The sequence below is a fragment of the Manihot esculenta genome, chromosome 8 (genome assembly GCF_001659605.2).
Source record: "Manihot esculenta cultivar AM560-2 chromosome 8, M.esculenta_v8, whole genome shotgun sequence".
NCBI classification, from domain to species: domain Eukaryota; kingdom Viridiplantae; phylum Streptophyta; class Magnoliopsida; order Malpighiales; family Euphorbiaceae; genus Manihot; species Manihot esculenta.
The window spans coordinates 39,612,710-39,623,589 of NC_035168.2; the positions used below are offsets into that span (position 1 = coordinate 39,612,710).

At 26.3% G+C, this 10,880-nt stretch overlaps 1 protein-coding gene across 1 annotated transcript; it reads right to left on the reverse strand.

Moving 5' to 3' along the window:
* Positions 1-107: 107 nt before the first annotated feature.
* Positions 108-5,991, reverse strand: LOC110619928 (probable tocopherol O-methyltransferase, chloroplastic). The gene is made up of 6 exons (XM_021763448.2): positions 5,542-5,991; positions 1,986-2,155; positions 1,804-1,908; positions 1,454-1,657; positions 1,055-1,157; positions 108-622 (listed from the first exon to the last, which is right to left on the reverse strand). Exons 1-6 carry the CDS (start codon positions 5,906-5,908, stop codon positions 519-521), a joined length of 1,053 nt encoding a protein of 350 aa, XP_021619140.1. The 5' UTR covers positions 5,909-5,991; the 3' UTR covers positions 108-518.
* Positions 5,992-10,880: the final 4,889 nt, after the last annotated feature.

The window sequence follows — 10,880 nt, forward strand, 5'->3', positions numbered from 1 at the left end:
TTAGATGTTTCAGTTACAATTAATAAACTGTATCCAATAGTTAAACCAAACAAATTTAAAGTCAAAATAATTATCAGCTAGTAAATAATTAGAGGTGATCCGAAATGTAGCTACAAGCATCATATCAATTGTCTATTAACTATCAGATGTTTAAATTTAGTTGTTTGGATACTTGTAGGCAGCATCCCACCATTAAATGAAACACCCCCTAAATACAGGATGCTTTTACGGTATTCTACACAGTACCATCTATAATCTAGGTAAGATGATGGGCTACAATTAAAGCATTAATTAATCAGACAAACGAGTATTGCTGCAAATAATTTCTAAAATCCCTTTTCTCAAATATTATCTTTCTCTTGTCCTTCTTGAATCATCAATGGAATCAATATTCCTTTATTCAATTTTACGTAACTTTTACAGATGACGATGGGAAGCTTAATCTCAAACCTCTAAAAGAATTCAAATCCTTCAGCTCTGCAATCTGACGTTGATTCAGACGGGGCCGGTCTGTAAATTTATTGAGGCTTTCGGCACGTAATGATGGCAAACTTAATAAGACCTTTCTTGTATCCCTGTATCATCAATGGCATCACCAATGCTCCTCTAATGGTTTTCATACCTGATCATCATTATCATACATGGTATGATCACATATACAAATAAATTCATTTAATGGTAAATGCGAAATAATATTAAAATGTCCTTAATATTTTAAAAAATTTACTTAAGTTCTTTTATTAGCTTTATCTATTAAATATTTTACTATTTAATCTTTATAATATAGAGAAACACATTAGTTATACTCTCAATTTTATTAAAATATCTACTAATTATTATTTTTGTGTTTAATTACATTTTAAAATTTTAAATATATTTTTTAAAAATTGAGATTAACTAATGTCTTTTTATATAATATAATGATCCAATATTAATTTTTCCATAATGGTTATTACTACAGTATTTTGACAATAATTGATAGTCATTTGAAATGAAGAATTCAATGTGATTAAAGAAAATGAATCAGAAATTCCAGGAATAGAACAAAGCTTACCACTACGCAGTAGTGATGTCAAGCCCTTCCAAGTCAATGCTGAGCGAATCACTGCTGGCCAAAAAGGGGCCACGTTCTGAGACCAATCTGCTGTTTTGATGTCCTGTAAAGCCAGATAGCTCATTTTATTATGAGTTGCATGCATGAAAAATGATTTAACTGCCGCCATTTCTGTGACTAGTTGCATGAAAATCAACGAAGAGAAGAATATGTAAGTTCAAATCTTATCGCTGTCATTTGTCAAATTAATGCAGAAGATAAGGATTGTATACAAGCCAGGTGGCACCCAAATGCTCATGACATCCGCTTAGAGTTTGAGCAATTGGTCATTTTCAGGGGGTTTCATTTGTCATGTCATCAGTGCAAGTTTGTTTCAGGTAGTTGAAAGGAAGTGTTTACCTGAAGAGAGAGAGACTCGAGTATTTCAACATAATCAGCAGCAGAACACCATTCAGGAAGATAATAAGCATCACATATCTTCTTCAGATGTTCTTGCTCCCATTTCTGCAAAGATTCTTCAGAAGGGCTGAGGTTCCTGTGACACCATGTTACAATAATAATTCTGCCTCCTGGGGCTGCAACTCTGGCCAACTCACTAACAAACTGCCAGTTTGAGAAAAGGGTGAGAGGCAACTTAGGATAAAATCATCATCCAAGAAATGGCACAACATGAAATTCAAGCATCAAAGCCTTTTCAGCATCATACTAAAATTGAAGCCAGGAGATGAGAGGGAGAGAGAGAGATAGACCTTTCTTTTGTTAGGCATGTGTTCTCCACTCTCCATTGACCAGACCAGATCAAACTGCCCATCTGGAAATGGTTGGTCTAAAGCATCTGCAACTTGGAAGGAAACCTGCTAATTATTGGTAAATAAACCAATTCTGTCATCCAATTGTCAAAACTCCAATATTTCAACACACGGTCACATACCTTGTCAGCCAGTCCTTCAACAGCTGCTAGAGAATTGGCCCTCTCAACTTGGACAGGACTGAGAGAGATGCCTTGGCAGTGAGCCCCAAATTTCTTTGCCAAGTACCTAGAGCTGCCTCCAATCCCACAGCCAACATCAACCACGGTCTTAGGCCACTTTTGCGGGTCCTCTGAAATCCAGTTAAGAGGAGAAGAAAATGAATGGAAGCTCGTTTTTTGTCACATATACTAAAAGCATAAATGGTTAGGTGATCAGAGACTAAGAATTGGCAAATTGAACATTATAATCCTACCTTGAACTTCTACATGATTAAATGCATTAACTCCTATTTGGAAACATTAAATTATAAGAATTCAATTTAATTAGTTTTTATATTCATTTTTATGTTTTTAATCAAAGAACCTAAGTTTTTTTTTTTTAAACTGAAAAGAATTCAATTGATTTTTTTTTCTAAATGATTCATTCTAAACAACAAGTGAATATTTGTTATACTTGAAATGAATGATGTATATCTTAATTGGACAAAAAAAAACTGCCCTATGAATAGGGAAGAACTGAAAAGAGAGGTAAGCAACTACAGGGATCTTGTCAGTTCCAAATGCCACAAAGCGTCAACTCGCTTTGAGGGGAAAAAAATGGTTTCTATTGAATTTTCTCTCTCCCTGGCACACAGAGTTAAGTTTTTTACACAATACACCTACAAAAAATAGTGAACTACAAACAACGTCACTGTGTTTAGAAGAAAAAACAAAATCATTTAGAACAATTTAAAAAAAACAGATGAATTATTATATAATTATACATAACTTTTACTTATTTGAGATAATTTTTTTAATTTAAAAAATAAAATATTAATTTTTTATAAAATTATTGATTTTAAACAGGAAAAAAAAAAGCGGCTAAGTAATAGAATATATACAAGTCATGACTGCTAGTGCATTTTCCAATACCGTGGTATAATGTATGTTGGCATGTCTCTATCAGATAGAATTTCGAATGATAATATAGGGATTAAGGCTTTGAAGCTGCGAGTGTGAATCTAAATCTTAAGGAAATTAGAAGCAAGCCAGCTTCTTCTTTTTTGCCCGTAAAGGACAAAACAGAAATGTGTAAGCTACATTTTATAGTTAAAAAAGAATTATTCGAAATAAGAAAAAGAGATGCCTCACGACCCACGAGAGGTTAAAGACAGCAGGTACGGGGACATTCAATCCCACAGAATCACGCAGCAACCTTAAGCTCAGCTCAGCAGGAGGAAGCTGAAGCCTGTGAACCCCAGCAGGATAAGATCTGGCCAACCAGTCAGCACAGAAATTAACTTCACGACAGATGTGTCCCAGTTGCTGATTGATCGTAATTTATGCCCATCTTTTTATTATTATTAATGCTAAATTATATATTTTTTATTTAATTTTATACTTTTAATTATATTTTACAGAAAATATAAAAAATAAAAATTTAATAAAAAAATTTTAAAAATATTTAAAAATTAATTTGGCCGAAATATTTTGGCTAATTCAACTCCGAAATAACTAAAGAGGCTGTACAAGTATATAGAAGAAGTCAAAACTCAAAGTTTTGATATGTCAAAATCTATTTGGCCAAATAACCAGATCGATTAATTGGGGCAAGTTGGGACAAGTGATTTGTCAAAATCACTGCCTAAATCAACTGTCACCAACATCAATAGAAAAGTGCATAAAAACGAGAATTGCAAAAATTTAAATTTTAAGAGTTTTATCTTATCTTAAACACATTATGGGAAACATATCAAACACTCTGAAAAAAGAACTCATTTACCCAAAAAAGCCTATTTATGAAAAAAATACAAATAAAGAAGGAATCAAAAACCAAGTCAAGAAGAAATTTTATCTCATAAATGATTGATCTAGGGTTTTTACACCTATAAAAAGACAGCAACCAGCAGCAATCATCAAAATTTTCGGCAGAAAGCTCCAGCAGCACCTCCCTCTCTCCCTTTCCTTTTTCTCTCTCTTTTATATATTCTTTGTCCAGGGCTAAAAACCTTTTTCTCTAATTGAAATGGGGGAATTTCGATTTTACTATGAATCGGAAGATCTAAACTCTATTATTAAATTTCTATTTTCTAATATTTATACAACTTATTCTTTATATTTATTATTATTTTGCTATTAGAATCAATAAGAGCTCATTTTTTTTAATTGCATAAGTAATATATTGTTAGTTTGAATAATTTAGATCTCATAATTGCTTAAATTATTTGAATACAAGTGATAATAGGTTGCATGATCTAACTTAATCATGCGTTTGTTAATAATAGAATTGAATTTTTCTATTTTTTAATTCAGTTAAGAGTTGAACGGTAAAAAATTTCAACATAATCAAACTAAAATTAAGGAAAATTTTAACTTTGAAGAGCTTATTACATGACCTAAACTAATTTTATTAACTATTGTTTTATTTTACTTTTATTATTGATTTATTCAAATTATTATTAAAAGGTACTTAGTATTAAATTCTATAATTTAATCTATTAACGCTACGGTTCTTAATTTTATTTTTGATGGTTTCAACGATCAACTTCCAAATCCTTTCTCACCAAATTATCAATGGCTCCACAAAAGGGCTTTCAAACAAGCAGGACACCAAGCGATCTTCAGTCCCTACGAGGACAGCGACCTTAGCAATAGCGATGGTGCTCACGCCTTAGGTTTGTGTGCTAAAATCAATAGATTTGCTTGAAAGGAATATTTTCTTCAAAAACAGATAAAAATTTTGGATATTTTAGAAAATCTAAAGCTCCAAAACAACAAAATATTTTTTTTGATATTTTTTATATTTAAAACAATTAAAAAATTTATTTAAAGAAAAAATATCAATAAGCCATTTAAATTAAGAAAATAAAAGTCATCTTTTATATATATAGAAGATATTTATATATAAATTTATTAATAAATTTTATTTTTAAAATTAAAATTAAATAATAAAAAATAAATTATTTTATATATAAAATATTTTCGAGAGAAAATATTTTGTCATATATAATTTATTTTTACCAGACAATCTGAATTTAAAATTCATTTTCTTTCTCAAATTTAAAATTGAAGAATTAAAAAGGTAATTCTATTTTTTTTTACTTCACAAATTTTCAAATTCAAGCCAAAAAAATTTGAGGGAATCAGGGAGCTGAAAACTAATGAGATTTGGGCACAACTCATCTCCAGAACCACAGAGCAATAATTGCACATAAAAAATTCTATCCACATTTCCATGTGTCGCTTCCTATATTGCCCTTTTACCCGGACCAAGACCACATGACTCTATTTCCAACCTACCCACAGGCCAGCCAGTTAAGCCCCTTCGTTTTAGGGTCCCTTGGCCTCCTGTCTGTACCCCCAACAATGGAGAGCCACTGGCCTACGCCTCTTCCTTTTGCTTTCGAATTTTCTTTTCAAGCCTACATGTCTTTTGGTGCTTTTTCGTTTCAGTCACCAATCACCAATCATTATGTGTATGACATCTTAATAGTTCGTACAAGGAGAAAAAACAGCGATAGTGATTATAATAACAAACCTGAAACGCCGCCGAATCGGAGGGCCTCCTCGATCATTCGGATCTGAGCAGCTCTATGATCGGAAATAGAACTAGAAACTTCGACATCTGGATCGTAGAACCCGTGGTGCATGTGATCTCCCCATAAATCTTCCCATAAACCAGACGACTCGTCATACAGTTCAGCTATGCCTTTCTTTAGAACCGATACTCGAGCATCAGCGTCCATCTCAGTGGACATTGCGGCCTTGACAGTCGTCGAACGGAGCCGCGGAGACGGCGGAGCTTGATACGTATGACGACGAGAGGAGAGGAAAAGTGAGGAAGGAAGATTGGTGCGAGAGTGAGGGAGGATTGAGGGCGGATATATAGAGCAGTGCATCGACATGAAGATTGGTAGAGAAGAGGATAACTGTGTCAGATAGTGGAATTGCAGCTATGGACGTACGGCTCAGAATTTCCCTTATGTAATAATGGTCATTAGAGTGTTCATTTTATAGGCCGAAATATATTACTTTTTATATCATAGAAAACTTATTAAGTATTCTTTTAATTTTAAAATTTTTTTAAATATCTATTACTTAATTTTTTATTAAATATATTATTATTTAATTTTTATAATTTTAAAAAAATTATTAATTAATTCTTTTATATTAACAATATTTTAAATTTTTTTATAATATTTAATTACTAATATTAATACAAAGACTAATCAATATACTTTTAAAATTTTAAAAATATTTTAAATTGAGTTATTATATTATAAAAATTAAATAATAACTCTCATAAATTTAATTTGATAATAAGTTTATTATTTTAAATTATATTTTTTTGATATTTTAAATTGAGATATCATATTTCTTTTATTATATTTTTTATTTTAAATTAATTATTAATTATTATATTTAAATTAATTATTATAGATAATTTCATTAATAAAGCAACCTTTATACTTAAATTTAAAAATATATGAACTAAATTATATATTTTACTAAATTTTAAAGATTAAAATATAATTTTTTTTAATTAAAATTTTTTAATTTATTTTTTAAATGTCAAGCAACATTTATTAACGAAAATTCTTACTTTGCTGCGGAGTAAAATTACAATATATTTTTTTATCATAAATTAAATCGTAATATTTTATTTAAAAAATATTAAATTATAAGTATTTTTTTATAATTATTGTGATCACTCTATATATTTTAATTATTTTTATATCGATATTCAACAGCCATCCAAATCAACTGAAATTAAGAAATTTAATAAATAAAAGCACCGTAGAGATAATAACATCACAACAACCACCACTAGAAACAAACTCATAAAACAAAAAATATAAAATCCAATCTTCACCTTCTTCATTTTTTTAGTGGTGAGTAAACGACTCGTAGTTTTCAATGAGTTTGAACATATTAGATTTAAAAAATTATTCCCATTGCAACAAATTCCAAAGTCACAATTCCAATTCGTTTAGCTAATAGGGTTTGTCATTTATTTTATTTAATTTATGATTAATTTTTTAATTTATTATTAGGTGGCATGTTGTTTGCTATAATTTATTTAGATTTTTTTTATCATAACTATATTAATTTTGAGTCTAATTTATGTATTATATTTAAATTTGATTTATTGGCAGAAATAATCTATATGGTAAAATATTTTATTTTTTATTTTAAAATAATAAATTTATATATTAATATATAAAAAAATGTAATCAAATGATGAAAGATTATTTAATTTTTCTTTTAATCTATAAAATATTTTCAATTTATTAATTTTTTGAATATTTCAAATGTATAGTTTATCTAAGGAGCCCACACGTATACACGCACTAGCATTTCTACCATTAATTATAAATATTTTCGGAGCGGGTTGAGATTATATAGCTTTTAGAGATTGTTTTTTTTTATTTTTGAAAAAAGTCTATAATAAACGTAGCCTTTTATTTTATAATAAAATAAATATGAAATAGTTATTAAATTCTACATTTCATTAAAAGTAATTATTTAATATCTATTTAGTATTTAATTTTTATAGTAAAAAAAATCATTAATTAATTTTTAATTTTTTAAAAATATATTAAAAATTTTAAAAATTAATTAATTTATTTATTTATTAATTTGAACAGTTCAATATTGAAAGAGGCTAAAATATACTCAAATGTTTTAATTATTTACTTAATAAAGGGAATAAAAATTCTCTTTCATTTCACTATTAGAGATTAAATATTTTAGCGATAATGACTAATTAAACAAATTTTCAAGATTTTATAGATATTTGTGAAAATTAAAAAAAATAAATTAATAAATTTATTCAAAATTCACGAATTAAATAATAAATTTCATTTTTTAATGAAAAAAGCTAAAAAGGTTGATTTTGTGAAAATGTACATTTACATGTAATTATTCAATTGTATTGAATATTTATTTTATAGTTATTTATATTTATTTTAAATATAAAATGGTTGATATTTATAATATTTTTGTAAAATTCAAATATTTATTAATTTTATTGAAAAAAAAAATAAATGTTCATATTATGTTCGTAAATTTAATAATATGTATTTTAATAATAAAAATAAGGATAATAAATTTAAATTAAATGTTTAACTTTTTTGTGAGTCTTCTCTCCTTTGCCACATGAATATATTTTTATTAATTTAATAAATATAAATTTAATCTCCATAATTTATTTAATTTTTAATTATAATAATTTGAAATTTTATTTTATTAACAGAAATATATTATAGATATTAATTTGTTCTCAGTTAAAATACTAAAATTATCTTCATCTAGTATTAAACTTCTCTTGGATACTGACTGTATGAATATTTTTCATGATCGTATAATAAATTAAAGGGTTCTATCCCTCCTTTTCAAAAAAAAAAAATATTAAAATTATGTTATAATCTAAAATATCTAGACTTTTTTGCTATGTAAAATAATTACATTTTTTTCAAAATTCATCAACATAATTACAAAGAGTTCTAAACCAGACCAACAAACACCCAAAGCAAATCGATACAAAAATTTAAATTAAATAAATTATAATATAATGAAAAATAAAAATAAATTCAACTAAAATGAATTAAACCACCAAATCCAACTCCATAACAACAAATCAAATCAATAGTAAAATAAACAGAGACGTCAACATCTACCCTCACCCTCACCATAAACACCAATACAAATAAAAAGAAAACTCGTAGGTGACTAACATAGAGCCACCGCCAACAAAGAGAAAAAATGTCCATGGCACGAAGCAACCACTGATATAAAACGAAACAAATCAAGAAAGCAAGACGATACTACGGAGTCCAATTAGAAAAAAGTTAATGGAAATAATAGCCACTAAATTTATCGGTACAATCTTAAATTATCAATAGTACAAGCAAAGCAATTTTTCTTATAGAAGCTAAAATCAAAATCTTCGCAATTTTCTCATCAATTTTAACACTGTAGATTTGAAAAAATGTAAATCAATAATAATAAATAAGAAAAAAATAAATAAAAAAGTCAAAATGTCTATATACAGTGAGAAAAAATCAAAAAGACGATTACATAAAAAATAAAACCCCTTTTCCTCACTCAAAAACAAAGAAAATAAAGAATATTATATTACCACAAAAATGCACAAATAAAAAACAAAACCACAACAGTCAAAATCTTAAAGTTTAATTAAGTAATTATATTTTTACTCAAAGGGTAAATAAAAATTCTCTTTCATTTCACTATTAGAGATTAGATATTTTATAGATATTTTTGAAAATTAAAAAAAATAAATTAATAAGTTTATTCAAAATTCACGAATTAAATAATAAATTTCATTTTTTAATGAAAAAAGCTAAAAAGGTTGATTTTGTGAAAATGTACATTTATATGTCATAAAGATAAAGAGTAATTATTGAATTGTATTGAATATTTATTTTATAGTTATTTATCTAAATAAATATTTTTTTATATTTATTTTCAAATACAAAATGGTTCATATTTATAATATTTTTGTAAAATTCAAATATTTATTAATTTTATTAAAAAAATAAATGTTCATATTATGTCCGTAAATTTAATAATATATATTTTAATAATAAATTTAAATTAAATGTTTAACTTTTTTGTGAGACTTCTCTCCTTAGCCACATTAATGTTTTTTTATTAATTTAATAAATATAAATTTAATCTCTATAATTTATTTGATTTTTAATTATAATAATTTAAAATTTTATTTTATTAACAGAAATGTATTCTAGATATTAATTTATTCTCGGTTAAAATACTGAAATTATATTATAATCTAAAATACTTAGACTTTTTTATTATATAAAATAATTATATTTTTTTCAAAATTTAATATCTATTCTCGATTAAAATACTGAAATTATATTATAATATAAAATATCTAGACTTTTTTACTATGTAAAATAATTACATTTTTTTCAAAATTCATCAACATAATTACAAAGAGTTCTAAACTAGAACAACAAAGCAAATCGATACAAAAATTTAAATTAAATAAATTATAATATAACGAAAAAATAAAAATAAATTCAACTAAAATGAATTAAACCACCAAATCCAACTCCATAACAACAAATCAAATTAAGAGTAAAATAAACAGAGACACCAACATCTATCCTCACCATAAACACCAATAGAAATCAGAAAAAAATTCATAGGTGATTAACATAGAGCCACCGCAAATAGATAGATCATAAAGAATGAAAAAATAAAAAATGTCCATAGCAAAAAGCAACCAGTGATATACAATGAAACAAATTAAAAACAGACGATACTATAGAGTCCAACTAGAAAAAAATTAATGGAAACAATAGCCATTAAACGTATCGGTACAATTTTAAATTATCGATAGTGTACGCAAAGCAATTTTTCGCTAAAATCAAAACCCTCCAAAGATATATTCGCAATTTTATCATCAATTTAAACACCTTAAATCTAAAAAAATGTAAATTAATAATAATAAATAAGAAAAAAACACATAAAAAGTCAAAATGTCTGATGAGAAAAAATCAAAAAGACCTTTTCCTCACTCAAAAACAAAGAAAATAAAGAATTTGAGCCATCGTTTATTTATTTATACTCAATTTTTTTTTATGGCTAAAATGAATATCTATATTTTTAAATTTTATCAAAAAAGGTTTTGCGATACACTTTAAAAATTCATATTTAACTATTTAAAAGCTTATAATCTCAATCAATAGTATGAATCTTTGAAAACATTTTAAAATCAGCTTGGAAAAAATAAAATAAATTTCTATATTATTAGTAGATTGTTGATTATTACCTAATGAATTTAGGTAACAATTTAAGGTTTGTAAATACTTGATTATAATTTAAAAT